The sequence below is a fragment of the Heloderma suspectum genome, chromosome 1, assembly GCF_057233095.1.
Source record: "Heloderma suspectum isolate Gila_16-S chromosome 1, 16-S_ref, whole genome shotgun sequence".
In the NCBI taxonomy this organism is placed as follows: domain Eukaryota; kingdom Metazoa; phylum Chordata; class Lepidosauria; order Squamata; family Helodermatidae; genus Heloderma; species Heloderma suspectum.
Window position 1 is genome coordinate 396,058,230 of NC_139458.1, and position 18,524 is coordinate 396,076,753.

Genomic DNA, 18,524 nt, shown 5'->3' on the forward strand with positions numbered 1-18,524 from the left:
CTTGCACATTCAAAACATTTATAGAAAAAGTGAAAGCTTGAGAACAAATGTCATTTCTTGTCATTGAAATGACATTCAGTGACATTTCATTTCCTGCCGCTATTTCAAAAGTTACATGGGAATTGTCTTTCCAACAGGAAGGCCCCAAAAGGGAGGGGAAAGAAAGGGTGAGAGAGAAAGCAAACCAGAAATTTTACTCACAGATAGCACTGCCACAGTAAACTAGTGCATTTAAAGACAAAAATAGATACACAGGGTATCAGTTGCACCTGCATGGATGGATAACATTTTTGGCGAGGTCTAGAAACCATGGTTCGCACTTTCAAAGCCCGATTTAGTGGTTACAGTGTCAGACAAGGACTTGAGAGACCTAGGTTCAAATTCTCACTCAGCCATTAAAGCTCATTGGGGGGACCTTGGGCCAGTCACTATTTCTCAGCCTAACCCACCTTGAAGAGTTGTAAGGATGAAATCGGCAGTGGTGGGATAAAATGCAATAACACAAATTAAAACAAATAAAAAGAAACCTCATTTGCCTAGCCTTCCCTTAGGTTCTTGTTTCTCAGTCCACTAACTAGTCTGAATCTTCCTTCAGCCACCTTGCCTCTGGCTTCCCGGTCCTTCACCTTATCAGCTTCCCAATACCTCTTTCCAGTCTGACTACAGAAAGCTACTCCTGTCTCTAGCGCCAGTATGAACTGTAAATATCAGACAGACTAACCATTTGCCCTTCTCTCTCAGAAGCTGGACTGCAAACAATCTCATAGCTTTTTTCAACTGAGCAGTTAGAATGTTTGTGAGCTTTCCAACACTGCAGACAGTTAGTGCTAGAGGCTTCAACCCCATAAATGCCAGACAATATAGATTGTCAGAGTTCAGCAGTGTTCCATACTGTGCTACATAATGCTTACATAATGAAAAATACCTTGGTCGATAAGCTTCAGTGCCATCTTTGATAGTTGGCAGTGTAACTTTTATAGGATGACCAGAAGCAGACATGGACTTCTGGTGTCGAGGCCGTGTTGATATTGCAGAAGTGACAGCAGAGCCAGCAGAAGAGGTACTGCTTCCAGACATTTCTGTTAGGCTTTTATCATAAGGAAAGAAGGTGTCAAAATGAATGTCTTGAGATAAGATGTTCTAGTGAAGTACTTCCATGTAAAACATTCAAGCTAATGTTCAATACTTCTTTCAAAAACAGATTTAAAGCTAAGACATGGGCATCATCAGCTTCCACTGAAAAATTCTGCAGTTCTGCTTTGTATCTGCTCTATTTAGGTTATAGACACTTTTTAGGTTATACGCTTTTGGGATGTAAGGTTTTCTGACCTCAAAGAAAACACGAGGAAGGAACGTTTTCACTAGTGGTGTCCTTTCTGCACTTGTTTGGGAATGGGAACAGGTGCAGATGAAAACAGAAATCAATCATATTTCCAGATATTGAGGGGGGAAAGGTAGTAGCAAAAGAGTCAAGGTGCTCCTAAGACTCAGAGAAGTAATGAGAGGTATTTGGATCTTCAACGAATAATCAAAACAGCACAGGGGAAAGAAGGTACCCCAATAAAGGGGAATGATCTTCCACCAACTCCCGTTGATTTGCATAAATACTTAAGAAAAAAATAATTGGAACTGACTTGCTTGATTAACCATGGCAAACGATTTGTAATTATGGCACAGCTAGTCTTGATGAATTAGCTGCTTTTTGCTGACTAGAATTTTATAATTTCAACATTTAAGCAAATAACACGATAATTCGTTTTTGCAGCTTCTCAGCGTCCCCTATATAACATTGTAGCAGTGGGGTGGAGGGTGGGGTTTCCTGCAAAATTAAGAGTTCTCAAAGCCTAAGAAATAGTTATGTCTAAGGCAGGAGAAAGGGACACAAGGGCAGCTCTGGATGTATCAGTGCAGGAGGGGGGAACAGATCACAGCTCTACTGAATATCACCTGACATCATATTATGTGGCCAATGCAGGGCAGGGAGCAGGACACAGCAGCCTAAAAAAGACAGATGCCTGCCTCGGTTCAGGTGTGCCCAGCCTTCCTGATGAATGTGGCATTAGGGGGAGGCTGTCGCAGATTGGGCCTGTGGGCTTCCATTTGCCTCTCCAGTTGCAGGACCTGTTTGGGCGAGTTTTGTTCCCGGGACCTCTTAACCCATGTTAAATGTGTTGCACTAAATGCTTTTTTAAAGCCCTGTGACAATTCAGCATGAATTCTTATGCTCTGGATGTATCAGGTTCAGTACCTGTTGTCTTTCCCATTCTGCATGGCAGAATAGCGATCTGTAGAGCGTTCACAGACGTAGGTATTTCTTCGAGTCATGCCAGTCCCAGAAAACACATTATTCTAAAGAAGATGGGAGCATGCATTGACATGTAAATACAACTGAAAATACTTGGTAGAGTAAGAAAGCCTAAATATATAGCACATTAGCATATGCATATGTTCTGTCATGCATTTTGGCATCTCACACTTAGTCATGCATTTTCTAATTTCAGTTCATTGGTAAAAACATCGCTCTATTATTTATTCTGATGAACGTGCTAAAGATACACACTCGCAATGTCAAAACAGAACTTTTGTAAAGACACTGACCCCTTGACCTCACTTCATTTGGTGGGGGCACGTGGAGGAGGGTCTCTGAGGATGATCTTTGGGTCTGAGCAGGAATATATGGAAGGAGATGACCCTTCTGGTAACCTGGACCCAAGCCATTTAGGACTTTTAAAAACAGTGGCACATCAGAACAATAGACAGAGAACACAATTTGGGCATGTGCACCCAACAGTTGCTGGACCTCTGAGAACCCTAAAGTTACTCTTCCCATGAATGCAAAAGTAGTTTGGGGATTCAGCAAGAGATCTTTTTAAAGGAAAAACGGCACTAGCGTATACCCCTTTTCACCCACCCTCAACAACACTCAAAGGAAAAACTGGACAAAGAAAGATGCACTACTGCTTCCCATCCTTTTAAAAGACTCTTGTGCCAGATGTTCAAAATGCATTTGCGGTTCCAGGGAGTCTTAAGAATGCCCTGGGGCTCCTGCATTGTTATTTCCCCCTCAGAAAAACTGAGATGCATGCGCACTTCCCTGAACTCTGGCCTTGGCACAGAAAGCACTGGCCTGGTTTATGCCCTGAGCTAAGCAGCTCCTCTATAGGCATGGAGTGGTAAGTGTGAAAGCTGAAGCCCTTTTACCATACAGCATGCAATGTGGCAATATCCACAGTCAGGTTGCACAATCCTCTCCCTCAAGGGGGCGGGGTGGAAATACTGCAAATCATCTACACATACAGCTGCAGCACACATTACATTGTGACTGTGGTAGGAGCATGGAAGCATTCCTGTCTTCTCACTCCTGCTACAGAGAGGCTGCTTACTCAAGTGTATGAACTTTTAAAAAAATTATTTATTACATTTCTATACCAACCAACAGCTTTAGCTCTCTGGGGGGTTCACAACAGTTAAAACCATAAAACACAGCAACATGATAAAACATAATATAAAACTTCTAAGAAGTTTAAAGCTACAGTATAATACCAAAATAAAAACCAGCAGCAGTGTAAAGATCTAAACATACAATAAGAGATTCAAAGCAATAACAACGGAAAAACTTAAAATGCCTGGGAGAATGTTGTGGTCTTTTTGTCTGGTACCGAAAAGACCACAACATAGGTGACAGGCAAACCTTTCTGGGGAGGGCCTTCCACTGCTAGGGTGCCACCACTGAAAACGCCCTCTCCTTAGTTGCCAGCCGCCTCACTTCATTTGGTGGAGGCATCCAGAGGAGGGCCTCTGAGGATGATCTTTGGGTCTGGGCAGGAAGATATGGAAGGAGACATTCCTTCAGGACCCAAGCCATTTAGGACCTTTAAGTTAATAATAGCAGGTTGAATTGGCCACAGAAACAGATTGGAAGCCAGTGCAGATCACAAAAAATCTGATGTAATATGTTCATATTGACCACTCTGTTAACATTTTGCCATATTTGGGGCCAGCTGAACTATGCCTTTGTTTTCATCTGTCCTGTCTCTTTATCTTGAAAGCCTATGTACTAGAGAGAGATTGTCTAGTGATATTGAGTCAAGTCTATGTAAGTATGGGCAAGAGAAAGAGAGCTCTAATATCTGCTTACAGAACCAAAGACTTCAGTATTATTTGAAAAGAACAAGCTCCCATTATTAGCAACTTCAAATCCAAAATGGCAGCTACAGCGAACAGTGTCCTGATGGGAAATGCAAATTCCTATAGCCTCTGGCAAGCAGCCACTGCAATTATTTCCTAATTGCCTTGGATCATCTTTCCTCAAAGGGGAGAATATTGATTTGAATAGTCAGCCATTCACATACTAATCTAGTCCCTATGTATAAGCAGCAGTTTCAGTATGTGTGTATTTAGGATAGGGAAGTTGGAGGAATCTGATTGTGGAGTGAAGCTCAACGAATTTTCATCGGCTCACCCCCCAGACTCATTTCCATCTTCCGCTAGCTCACCCGACTCAGCCGTAGGTACAACAACGCAAGCTGCTTCATGCCCACCACAGCTATGCGGTTGCCTATCTATAGGACCAGGGTGACTCTTTTTCTGTTCTGCCAGTTAACTGCACAAGCCCTGTTTTTACATCAAAATGATGTTGCAAAAAGGAGAAGAGTACCCCAAAAGATGCTGTCTACCAGGTATTATGCGATAAGACAATTAGGAACTGCTTATGTGAAATCTAATAAAAAGTTTTCAAGGTTCTTGAAAACTAGGAGTCTGCAAGACTTTCTAAGAGCCAAATTGGAGGGATGGGGGGAATATTGATCAGAGCAATACAAGGAAGAACAGTGTTCCTGCTGCTAAATTCTAATCTCCCCTCTGCTCTCCACCACCACCAAACACTGCCTTCCTCTCAGGCAGTGCTTATTTGAGATGTGTCAAGGTGTAAAGTTATCTGGAAGACCCTTCCTTCAACAACCCAGATGCCAGCTGTCACAGGACAGGAAGGCCTGGCGTTCTATGGTCCATGGGGTCACGAAGTGTCGGACACGACTTAACGACTGAACAGTTACTTGATATCTAGATTTTGTGCCCCTCCTTTTTTGAATATGCCACCATTAAACAAATTACACAAGAGTATTAATTAGGCAATACAATGTGAATACATGTTTTTGTACTACAGAGAATATTTGACCCCATCACTGAACAAAAATCTCACTTACACTTGGAACAGTAGTTGATTTTTTTCTTTCAGGGCCCACCAGTGGACTTGCTGCCATCTCGCCTTTGGACCCAACTGTAGTGCTGCTCAGTTTACGTGATGCATCTTTGTCCCATTCCTCTTTGTGTTCACTCTCCACACTGTTTGCCTGAGCTCTTTTTGAATACGAGACAGCAGGAGGAATTGATGGGCCAACTGTCAAACAGAGGTAACGTGAATGAGAGGATGCTCTCTGTATCACCTCCAGCCAGTCTGACAATTATTTCCACTTGTACTAAAAATAAAATTCAAGAACAAATAAGACACTGATGCTACCCTACAAAAGAAAAAGAAAGCGATACCATGCACAGAAGTTACCTGAAAACAAATGAGTCATCAGAGCCTTGGTTACATAATCTTACGCAGTGTTAACTTAGTATGTACTACTTGTTCCTTATTAATCTGTTAATATACCATTCAAAATGAATGTAATATTTCAAGGATACTCAACTAGCTTCTATGCATAATCCCCCAGTGATTCCGTTGACTGCCACCCCATTTGTGGATCCAGAGTATTCTGTTACAGCTAATCATTTTCTGATGAAAATGCCATGGGAGCAATCTAAAATCATTACAAATCAACAGCAGTTCTATGGAATATATTGACCAGGTTCACATAATCAAATGAAATTGTCTTAATCCGTGGTGTGTGCCAGCCACCATTTCCCTAATTATGTGCCCGGGCATAGCTTGTAGTGTCGTTCGAACCTGAGCAGCATGGCTCAAATAACCCATGGCCTGTTGTTAATACCCATTAAATAACTTTAAACATATTAAGCAACCTGTATTTAATTTCTGTCTGTTCTGCATCATTCCCTCCCCTGCCCCCCAGTGTACTCTTCACATTCCTCACCGCAACATTTCTGACTATGATCCTAGCTACTAGATAGGATGCTTGGACTCAATTCAGACATGTCCCTGCCACCCCATCCCACCCCAAAACACACACAGACATACTGAATAACTGATCACTGCTATGATGGGTTTCACTAAGAACCTCCTTGCCGCACTGATCAGCTATTGTTTGAGGGAGAGAGAAGGGTTTTCTTGTTGTTTCTACTCCACTAGGAGCAGTTTTCGGCTTTCTATGTCATTGCATAGTTCTCTAGACTGGGATCTTTATCTCCAACACAAACCTAGTTTAGATCAAATCAGAATATTTTTCCTCCTGCACTGCTGGCTGCAGTAAGAATTCACAACCAAGTGGATCAGAAGCAAGCAGTCCTCTCCATTACAAAAAAGGCAATGTTCCAAAGGATTAGGGCAGTGGTAAGCAACCTGATACTCTCCAGATCTTTTGGACGCACTTCCCACAAGGCTCAGCCAGCATGGGCAACAGTCAGGGGTTATGGGACTTGTAGTCCAAAATATTTGGAAGGCACCAGGTTTTCTACCCTTGGATTAGGGAGAGGGGCTCAGGTCGACTCAGCCTTCCATCCTTCCGAGGTCGGTAAAATGAGTACCCAGCTTGCTGGGGGAAATGTAGTCATGACTGGGGAAGGCAATGGCAAACCACCCCGCTATAGTCTGCCATGAAAACGCCAGTGCAAGTGGCGTCCCTCTAGGAGTCAGCAATGACTCGGTGCTTGCACAGGAGGAACCTTTCCTTTCCTTGCTTTCCAAAAACACCAATAAAGCCTCAGTTGAACACAGGGATTCAGTCTTCAGGGCTGTGGCGAATGGCAAAGTTGTTCAGGCATACAACTGCTTTCTCTCTAGAAATAAATCCAGCCTTATCATCTAATGCACCTTCCTTGAAAAATTACTGTACTGCAGATATGCTAGTTGAAGTTTGATATTCAAAGCAATGACAACAAATACAGAACAGTTTTCATTATGCAGATAGTTAAAATAGCTACAGACACCAGAAGAAATGCAAATGAAAATTGACACATCTGTCAACTAAACCCAAACTATATTTACCACAGGAGGCTCACATGATAAAAGCATCACGATGCAATGAGGCGGCACACAACTAATGCACAGAGAGGTGGCACTGCCCAAGCCCAGAAAACATGGCACACAGCTTAAAATTGTATTTTGCTACTTTACTTGGTTGAACGCCATCCCCACCATGTTCACTGAACCGCCGTTGTTTCTGATTGGCCGATATGCTCCGCTGGACCTTCAGGTGAGCAGGAGATTGCATAGAACTGTTGTTGAGGTCACTGCTGGGTCGAGATCTTTGACTCAGGTTAGTACTGGACAGAGATTCGCTCCCCTCAAACTACAAGAGTAAGTGACAACTTTTAGAAAATAAATCCCCCCCCTTTTTTGCTCAAAACATCAACAATCATTCCTTACATTTATTCAAATCCGTATTTTTAGGGAACTCATTTAAGGAGTATTTCTAATGCCACAAAGGATTGTATTAAACCTTAAGAGGACATTCACCACCACATTAGCTGTAATCTTGGTCTTGAACCAGGCTCTATATTCACCTTAGGGATGTTACATGCCTGGCCCAGTGGGGCTTTTTTTTTTTTTTTAACTCTGAAAAGTAGCCTCAGAGCCTGCTGTTGGCAGCAGAAGAGCAATGGGAGGAGGGTCTTCTTTACACTTTCCCAGAGCTGTTTTGCTACCTGTGGGTGAGAAGATACAAAAGATCCCGTATCTCTTCGCCTGTGGGTGGGACGATTTTAAGTGGACAAATGCCTGGTAGGGAAAGGGTTAAGCAACCTGTGCAGTCATTTTTCTATTCCTGATAGCATCCTCAGAGGTTGATTATCAGTAAAACAAACAAAAAACCTCAATCAAGTGAAAGGATGATGCAACTATGTTTCACCAAACTACATGATAATTAGATTCAAGGATATTAAATTTCCCATGCTTGGTAAGCTTGGTAACACCTCATACAGCTTAAGCTTGGTAACACCTCATACAGATATAAACAGTCCTGGAGTGAACTGACAATTGTGAAGCAAAATCCTGTATCAGTTGCTCCTCTTTGCAGACTGACAATCTTTGCCAGCTTGTTCCCAGAGACTGACAGCTTATGACACAGAAACACACATTTCCCTTCTTTTTCTCAGCCCACACAAGGAGGGAAAGGTTAGAAAGGAAAATGCTTCTTGTCCCAAGATGAGCACCAATATCCACAGGAACTAAAAAGATTCAAGTCTCAAATACTGCAACTGATATCCTTATTTCTAGCAGTCTAGAAGGAAGTCTTCAAAGAAAGGAGTCTGTTAATTTGATATCAATACACAGCATTTAAGGGGGATTGATAGTCTCATTTTCACAATATTCTCAGAGCACAACCTAAAGCTGATCAAATATCTATGAGAAGATTCCACTATGCTTTAATTCAGGTGTTAAGCAAATCCATGTATGCCATGCAACTGTTGACTAAATGGTTTGTAACGTTTTCCTATATAACAATGGCTACAAATACTTGATAGCATGGCAATATTTTTTCTAGGGCATTGCTAATAGAGCATAATGCTGGCCCTTAGTATCACTCTTATTTTCTTCTGCTTTCTTTGAATACAGCAAACAAATAAGCAGATGACCAGCTGCAGAGACTGAAATACATTTTCACGTGAACTAAGGCTGGAACTACACATGAACCAGAATGAAATGGGACTGAGATAGTAGAATGGACAGTACCACTTCAGGCAGTGAGGGATATCATTCACTAATATTCTCCTATTTATAAGAACTCCCTGAAAGCCAAAAACCAGCACAGCACATAGGGGCAAGTTAGAATGTCTCTCCCCAGTATGCCACCTTTCTTCTGGTAGGAAGCTTTTTACATGGGACAGGGCAAATTCTCCACTACTATCTTAATTATTTCAGCCCTACCCCCAACATACACATTGGGCTGGGACCAATGGGTTTGGGTACATGACCCAAAGCGCTGATCAGCACTACCCCCCTTAGTCGCTGCCAGTCATAGCAGCAGTAGGCTTTGCTGGGCCCTAGTACTTACCCCAGTATGCCATGTTCTGGCATTGGGCTGCCATGGAAGAGTATTTACAAATGGTCCTCCCACCTGCAAACTGAAGTGGTAGGGTCCAGGATATCGCCTCAGGACTTCACCACCTCATTCTGCTGCATGCATAGACCAGGCCTAAGCCACTCATGAATCAATGCTAGCAAAAACAGTGAGGCATAAATCTATCCTGAGGCATTCAGTCGTACACCCAACAACCCAAAGGATACATTTGCTCACCAATAATCTTTATAGGATTAGAAGTTCAAACAACCCCCAAACTAGCAGATAAAAATAAGCAATGGTAAGTTACCTCAGGTGGTTTTCTGCCTAGAAGCAGGTAAGTAGCCATTACTTCATCATATTTTTGGTTTACTAAAGAGTCATGAATTTCTTCTCTTGCAAAACCCATAGTGACCATTATATCTATCAAAAACAACAATACAACTATTATTGACAAGACATATCTAAAATATGTCAGCTAATACAGTGTGAACATCAGTTATCTTATACTTTATTGTTTTCATCCGCAGCGGTGCTACTTACAGGATTCTCTCAGAAGTAATTAAATAACATTTTCTATTTCAGATTTGGTTACCCAGGTGGGTTTTTCAGGAAAAGATCCATGAGCAAGATAAAGTAGGACTCTAATGCACCATTTCACACATTTTCCCTAAAAAACATCCACCTGATTCACCAGTTTCATAACATTTTCCATGTCCCACTACTATCTAGTAGTTAACACTTATGTGGTGTCACTAAGGCTTCTAGCCTAAACCTATGCAGAACTAAAGATCTACATTAAAACAGGAAAGAAGAGGGGAGATGGGCCTGATGCTAGGCTGGGTTGCATGTAACATTTCAATCCTACAAACAAAGCATGGTCCAGACAACTGGGAAAATGCCATGGGCTCAGAATAAATTTATTACCTGTTAAGCACAAAGCATTGTTTCTCATTACATCTGAACCTACAAATGATGGTTTGTACTTTCCATCCAAACTTTGATTGGAAGCCATTTTTAAACCGCGTTTTTCAATTCTGATTAGAAGGGAAAATGGAAGCCATCATTTCCCAGAATGGGTGAGAGCAGAAGGGAAAAACTGAGCTTGTTGGACATTCCTGATCCTGGAAACTATGTTTTGGAGGACTGGAGCGTTATGGGTGAATTGGATCCAATAAGCAGTGGAAATGGGGATAGTCAGGAGGCAGCAGAAGAACAGATAAGATGGGGCTAAGATAGTTCAGGAAGAGGTTCCATGGGAATTGCTCAGCATGTACAATATAAGAAAAACCTGGCACATAAGAACCAACCTATATAACTAATAAAATAAGTTGGCAAAATCCTCAAATTAATCATTATGGCGCACACAATGTAAAATATTAAGAACTGAACTAAGGAGAATGTAATGAATATAGATTGGAGATCTCTGGAAGAGTGGGATAACTATATAAAAATCCTTACCTATTCTTTTGGTGTCATTAAAATCTGGTTCAGGCTCTGTGTATGGCTTTAATTCTTCCTCTTCATGACCAACATTCATCCATCGGTCCTTCATTATTTGCTAGAAAATAGAACAAAACTGAAACAGCCACAATAAATAAAATTGTGCAAAATGCTTTCTCTGTGCAAAAATTGAAACACTGATAAAGCTTGTTACAAAAAGGATAAATTTCCAGGTAGGAAATGAAACATAACATCTAGTGCCATTTTAGATAAGAGGTGTCACTCAGTAATGTGACTCAGGAAGATTAGACAAAGTGCTCAGATCAATGTATCGGTTTTTTAAATCGCTTATTCTAACAGAGGGCACTATCCAACAGGGCCCTCTGTTGTGCAAGCTGAACAGCACAGGCCTGAACATAACCATTAAATTATTAGACAGCAGAATACTTTGGATACTTCCATCTCAAGCTTTATGTGAATGTGAACATCCTTAAGTTGACCTCTTATGATCCTAATTGCTCCATCTTATAGAAAGAAGTCTAACAATAAGTGCTACACCTCACTGAAGCAGAAACTACTCATACCCCACATCCCACTGGCAAGCAGCCAGACAAAATAATTATTCAGCACACAGTCACAGAAGATCAGGGTAGATTTCCCAGCTAGTACTCAAGTTATCTATGTCAGAAAGTGATTAAATGAGATTAATTTCGTGGAACACCATCTCCAGCTGCAAACACAAACCTATGAAGATGAAAGAAAAGTCACACTGATGACTAATACACATTGTACTTCTGAAACCATTTTATCATCTGCTGTACTTTTATTGGGTATTAACAAGCAGTAAATCTTTCCTAGACACAAAGTCCAGTATCTAAGATTACTGGGTGCTTCACCTTGCTGGAATTGCTACATAACTAAAACATTTTAGTGAAAAGAAGCCCATCAACTTATCATCCAAATAGATAATCATATGACAATAGCTTATTTTAAAACTCAGCTGTCTTAACAATAAAAGCAAAGAATTCAATTATTTACTTTGGTTTTTAAGAACCAAGTTCACCTTTCTTAAAGGACACACTAAATTTATACGTTAAATTTCATTAAAACTGACAAGCACTGTAATGCAAAATAATTTTTAGCCGAAGCATGACAACCTCCCACTAAAATGAGAGGAACGTTCGGAAGCGATAAAACATGACTACATAAAAAAGCCAGGATTTCAGTTTTGAAATTCTAAATAGGATTGCATACACAACAATGGACACCCACACAGATTTTATATTTCATGTTATTTAACATGACCTTTGCTCTTCTTGCTTTGCTCCAACCCTGAAGATCTATTTGTTTAATCATATGCTGTTTATTTCTTCAGATTAATATTATGTTAGACCATCTGAACCCCAATCCTAAACTCATTTACTGGCGCTGCCACCAAATTAAGGAAATCTTAGTTGATCAATTGTATGAATTTGTTCTATCAGTCAATCTACCAATCAATCAACCAATCACAATCTGCATAAATATGCACATGAATAAACAACTGGATAGGGGTGAATGCTCCTTCCTGTTCTCCTCGACCTCTCAGCTGCTTTTGATACCATTGACCACGGTATCCTCCTGGGGAGGATGGGAACTGGAGACATCGTATTACGGTGGTTCCGGTCCTTCCTCTCTGGCAGGCACCAGAGGGTAGCACTGGGAGAGGAAGTGTCCAACCCATGGCCGCTCACGTGTGGGGTGCCACAGAGTTCCATCCTCTCCCCGATGCTATTTAACATCTATGTGAAGCCACTGGGGGCTATCATCAGGAGATTTGGGTTGCGGTGTCATCAATATGCGGAATCCCTGTCTAAATGTTTGGAGACAGTGAGTGGCTGGATGGGGAGGAATGAAGACTGAGGTACTTTTGGTGGGAGACAAGAGTAGGTTGGGGGATGTTGACCTGGTCTTGAATGGGCTACAGCTACCCTTGAAAGACCAGGTCTGCAGCCTGGGGGTCATTTTAGACTCCCAGCTGTCCATGGAGGCTCAGGTGTCAGCCATGAGCCGGACAGCATTGTATCAACTCCATCTGATATGGCAGCTGCACCCCTACCTTCCCGACCATCTGCTCCCATCGGTAGTACATGCCCTGATCTCCTCTCATCTAGACTCCTGTAATGCGCTCTACATGAGGTTACCCTTGAAGACGATTCGGAAGTTGCAGCTGGTACAGAACACGGCGGCTCGCCTGATTAAAAGCAGCTGCCGGCGTGATCACATCACTCTGGTGCTGAAGGAGTTGCACTGGCTACCAGTTGTTTTCCAGGCCAAATTCAAGGTGTTGGTTTTGACCTTTAAAACCCTATACAGTTCTGGCCCAGCCTATCACAAGGAGCGCCTCCAGCAACACCAGACAGGCCTCTCAACAAGATCAGCCTTGGATGGCCTTCTCTCTGTCCCATCAGCCAGGACAGCTAGGCTGGTGAGGATGAGGGAGAGGGCCTTCTCTGTGGTGGCCCCCACTCTGTGGAACTCCCTCCCTAGGGAACTCCGCCATGCCCCCTCTTTAATGAGCTTCCACCATGCATTGAAAACTTGGTTATTCAGGCAGACATTTGGGGTGGGTTAGGGTATTTTTAAATAACGTTTAATGTGTAATTTTACTGTTTTAAATTGTACTGTTGTACATCACCCAGAGTGGCTGGGTGAGCAGCCAGATGGGCGATTAAGACATTTAATAAACAAACAAACAAACAACCAATGAAGAAAATAGCATTTAAGATCATGTGTGCAATTACGGCAGGCGCCATGTTAGAAGAGGCATCCCCTCGTATGTAATGGTGCCTGCCACCCATACTAAGATGGTGCTTAAGAACCATAGCATTTGTAAGTTCTTGTATTACAATCAAAAACACTTTTAAAAAATCTGCTGCCTGGATTGAAAGTTTTTTCAAAATTAATCTAACAAATTTACTAAAAACACTGCATTAACAATCTCCGATATGCAGATGATGCCACTTTGATGGCTGAAAGCGAGGAGGAGCTCAGGAACCTCATGATGAAGGTGAAAGAAGAAAGTGCAAAAGCTGGGTTGCAGTTAAACCTCAAAAAAACCAAGATTATGGCAACCAACTTAGTTGATAACTGGCAAACAGAGGGAGAAGACGTGGAGGCAGTGACAGACTTTGTCTTTCTAGGCGCAAAGATTACTGCAGGTGCTGACTGCAGCCAGGAAATCAGAAGACGTTTACTTCTTGGGAGGAGAGCAATGACAAATCTTGATAAAATAGTGAAGAGCAGAGACATCACACTGACAACAAAGGTCCGCATAGTTAAAGCAATGGTATTCCCCGTAGTAACCTATGGCTGCGAGAGCTGGACCATAAGGAAGACTGAGCGAAGGAAGATAGATGCTTTTGAACTGTGGTGCTGGAGGAAAATTCTGAGAGTGCCTTGGACTGCAAGAAGATCAAACCAGTCCATACTCCAGGAAATAAAGCCAGACTGCTCACTTGAGGGAATGATATTAAAGGCAAAACTGAAGTACTTTGGCCACATCATGAGAAGACAGGATACCCTGGAGAAGATGCTGAAGCTAGGGAAAGTGGAAGGCAAAAGAAAGAGGGGCCGACCAAGGGCAAGATGGATGGATGATATTCTGGAGGTGATGGACTTGACCTTGGGGGAGCTGGGGGTGGTGACGGCCAACAGGAAGCTCTGGCGTGGGCTGGTCCATGAAGTCACGAAGAGTCGGAAGCGAATGACCGAATATACAACAAACTACTCATTAACCAAAAATCACTGAGCCTCACTTGAGGAATCTGCTTTTCATGTTACAAAATTCCCATGTCACTATTTCCTGAGTTGTATATACTCTGCCGTAAAATGGCCAGCTTGTCATATGATAATCACACATGACAATGTAATCCAATTTGTTTCTTCAAACAAATTCCTTTCACAGGGAATATTTTTTAAACTTTAAAAAACATCAATAAAACAATGCAATGAAAACAACAACAAAGCAATTTTAACAACAAAAGGCAGAACAAAAAGCGAGGCAGCTCTCAGTAGCAAGTTTAGGATTGAGGCACCAAGAAGAAATAAAGGAGCAGACTATTTCTTATGTGTTTTAAGTTATTCCACTGTAATTTACAAAGAAAGAAAGAAAATCAACTTACCTCCAAGCTCCCTCTCTTGATTGGATTCAATACAAGTAATTTTTTCAGTAGATTTTCACAGTCTGTGGACATATAGAATGGTATCCGGTACTTCCCCCGTAATACTCGCTCTCTCAGTTCCTTTAGAAAAAACAAAGAAAAAAATCTATCAAGACAGAACTTTGAAGACTAGACTTTGCTATTTCAATTCTCAACTGTACCTTTAAATTTTGACCATCAAATGGCAACGATCCACTGACTAGAGTGTAAAGAATTACTCCAAGACTCCAGACATCTACTTCTGGGCCATCGTATTTCTTTCCTTGAAAAAGTTCAGGGGCAGCATATGGAGGGCTTCCACAAAAAGTGTCTAGTTTGTTGCCAATAGTAAATTCATTGCTAAAACCAAAATCTGCAATTTTAATGTTCATGTCTCCATCGAGAAGAAGGTTTTCTGCCTAAAAAGGGAAGGAGGGATATTGAAGATAAATATCAAGATGTAAACAGTTTATCATAAATTCATTATGAAAAAACTAGTCATTTTAAAGAGTTATATGCTTAGCTGCGTAGTACAACGTAAGAAGCAAACACCAGTACTGAGAATGAAAAATACTTAGAATGTCTGTAGCCTATAGTGAGGAGGGGACTGGAATTTTTTTTAAATCTTGCTTGGACTTTGTAAGATTTTCTCTTCCATTGACAACATGAGTGCAACCTTACATCCTACTGACATCTATAAAGTTTGTGCAGAAGTATCAGACTTCCTAGCTTAACAGAGATTCCCTTTTGTTTTTGAAAAATGCTGTCCCTGCAACCTTGGGGAATGGTGGAGTAAAAATCTAAATAGAAATAAAACTAATGATTGTCTTCTGCTTAGAAATTAAAAGAACATAGACCAAGCAAAAACATATTTAGTGATTCCTATATGAAAGAGAGCCAGTTTTTTTCTTTGACTTTTCCGTTTTCCTGCCATATCTCCCCTCTTCACAAAAGGTAAAACATAAAATTGAAAGTTGGGATTAATTGCATCATCTTTAACACTTATTGCACAATATTACTGTCAGTTCAAAAGGTTTGCTTCTTTTAGCCTTAAAAACTGTGCACTCTTCTACGGTGAGATTTTCTAGCTTCATGCTCTTTCAGTGAATCTCACTGTTCCTCAGTCGTTCAGAGTATTTTAGCACTGGATATCGCATAGTGACTTCTATCTCAAAAGGATCATATGGATGGACTCACAATCGAAGGCAAAGAGGGGGACAGCTTTAAAAAAGAACTAAGAGCTCAAAGCAGATGCTGTGCATAACACAGAGCCTGTGCAGAGGCTTAAGAGGCACTTTGATGGAAAGGAAAAATGAATTTGGCAATGACTTTTCAGAATCAACTGAAGGGGGGAAATATAGCAACATAGAGGGCCAGGAAGGCAGACGTCACATCATGTTACAATGAGAAATGAGGAAAGCTGAGACAAGAATTTTTGCATCAGGTACAGAAAGAACTGGACAAATTTTGGATAGGTTAAAACAGATGTAGCGGGCCCCTTGTCATTTGTCTATCTATTTATATATACATGCACACACACACACACCACAGGCTGGGCCAACAAGATAAGGCCATCAACAGTACTTTCATTTCATAGTTCCAAACTATAATTCACAATCATGATTAGAAACAGGCTTGCAAACTGTGGCTTGAGCTAACCACAGTTAAAGTACTAGTGCAAATGTAAAACTAACAATGAAAAGAGAGGGGGAAATTCACGTGGCACAGGGGCTTAAGGAGTACATAAGCCAAAATAATTTGTTGAAGTTTAAAAGCAAACTAAATGAATGAGCCCAAGATGGAGAGGGACAGGGGGAAAACTGCAAAAACACAAAGTTGCAAGGTGCTCCTAATCTCTTAATCAGAGTTAGGAGAAAAGACAGCATTATGCCTGCACTGAGCCATACTGAGGCGATATTAAAACTGGGAAGATTTGGTTAGAGGACCCCACTATTCCTTCGAGGAAGAAAGGAAGAATGTCATAACTTACATGCCTGACAAGCATTGGTAGAGACTAACCAGCACTTTATTATATACAGTACTACTAAGAGAACCAGTGAGGTGTAGCGGTTAGAGTACTGGACTGGGACTCAGAAGACCAGTGTTCTAATCCCCACTCAGCCATCAAGCTCACTGGGTGAATTTTGGGCCAATCACTGACTGCCAGCCTAACCTACCTCACAGGGTTGTTGTGAGGATAAAATGAAGGAGGATCATGTACAATGCCTTGGGTTCCTTAGAGGAAAGAGAGGATATAAATTTAAGTAATAAATAATACTACCAAGTAGGCAGAAAGAGTATGTGAAAAAGGACTATGAGAGAGGTAGCAGTGGGCAAGTTGGGCTGTGGAAGACCATCTAAATGGCTTCCTTATTTGCTGAGCATATGGGTGCATGTGCAAACGCACGCGCACGCACACACTTCATACTAAAGAACAACTTGAATGAGATATGAAATTACTTTTCCCATTAACTCAGAGAAGGTGCTTCAGAGGTAGTAACAGTGGGACACAGTGGGACGCAGAGATATTTTTAGGAATAAAAGGTAATTAATAAGATAGTATTAATGGCACAATAGAAGGGGTTCATGTGAAGAAACTGATGATTAAAAAGGGCACGGAGGTCAAAGTTCAATACAAACAGGAAGGGCCCCCTGCTGAGTGCTTATGATGTCGTGTCAGAATCAGCAGGGAAGCAGATGTCACCTGAGAATCAGAGAAACATTTACATTTACAATACCCTGTCCTGTTCAGGAGCATGTGCTGCAAATCATTATCACAGGCAGGTGTGAAAGAACGGATCATTGCGAATATATAAAATCTAGCAGTAAGATGTGATTTAAAAATTAATAAATGGTTCTGTTCTATCACAGTTTCAATTCTTAAAGGAAGGGAAATGAACATACCTTGAGGTCACGGTGGACAATATACTTTTGATGACAGTACTGCACAGCAGACACAATCTGAAATACAACTGTCATCGTCAATAAAAGTACACACAAAAATGACCCTAAGAAGAATACTTAGCAGTAACCATTACAACAGTCCTGTAAGATGGTTACAATATTATCCTGTTATTGCAGGTGGGGGACTGATGTGGAGAGAGAAAATGACTTGTCTATGGCCACCTAATTGTCATGTTCAGAAGTCATGTCCAAAAAACATAGTTTTTTCAAGTTGGGTTATTTCCAGCAAATCAAAGTTAACATTAACATTGTTGGTTTGAACACCACAAGCTCTAGAAGTGAAGCAAAAAACCATGCTGAATCAGCCCCAAAGTCTATCTAGTCCAGCATTCTGTTCACACACAAAGCCCACATATAGGCATATAGGACATGCGTGCAACAGCACCTTCCCTCATGTTCCCCAGCAACTGGAATAGAGAAATACTGCCTCCAGTACTGGGAGTAATATATCATGACTATCCTCCAGTCTGGTTCTATCCTGATTCAAGTGGATCCTGTCCTTTTTGTGCAGGCCCATATTGTTCCAAAATATTCCCTAGTGCCTAACAAATCTGACCTCCTCCTCCCAACACCACTGCCTGATCCATGCATAGAGATGTCTCAGCTTTGCCTATCAAGCTTGTCCTTGGCGTGGAACAGGTAGCATTCAGAGAAAGCTACCTTGAAAGTCCTGGCTTTCAACCTCCTCCTAACTAGGAACTTAAATTTGGCTTCCAGGACCTCACAACTATGTTTCCCCATGTCATTGGCACTGACA

At 41.4% G+C, this 18,524-nt stretch overlaps 1 protein-coding gene across 8 annotated transcripts in view; it reads right to left on the reverse strand.

Moving 5' to 3' along the window:
• MARK1 (microtubule affinity regulating kinase 1) overlaps positions 1–18,524 on the reverse strand; it is an 85,556-nt gene that overhangs the window by 8,990 nt on the left and 58,042 nt on the right. For 4 of the 8 annotated variants that reach the window (XM_084828752.1, XM_084828757.1, XM_084828755.1 and 1 more), the window contains exons 7-15: positions 17,708–17,764; positions 14,986–15,222; positions 14,786–14,905; positions 10,641–10,740; positions 9,490–9,602; positions 7,316–7,469; positions 5,205–5,398; positions 2,249–2,349; positions 926–1,087 (exon numbers count right to left, since the gene is read on the reverse strand). In XM_084828752.1, the coding sequence (XP_084684878.1) occupies positions 926–1,087; positions 2,249–2,349; positions 5,205–5,398; positions 7,316–7,469; positions 9,490–9,602; positions 10,641–10,740; positions 14,786–14,905; positions 14,986–15,222; positions 17,708–17,764 (1,238 nt within the window). Of the gene's footprint in view, positions 1–911; positions 1,088–2,248; positions 2,350–5,204; positions 5,399–7,294; positions 7,470–9,489; positions 9,603–10,640; positions 10,741–14,785; positions 14,906–14,985; positions 15,223–17,707; positions 17,765–18,524 lie in introns of all 8 variants that reach the window. The other 4 variants (XM_084828750.1, XM_084828751.1, XM_084828754.1 and 1 more) reach the window with 2 other exon arrangements.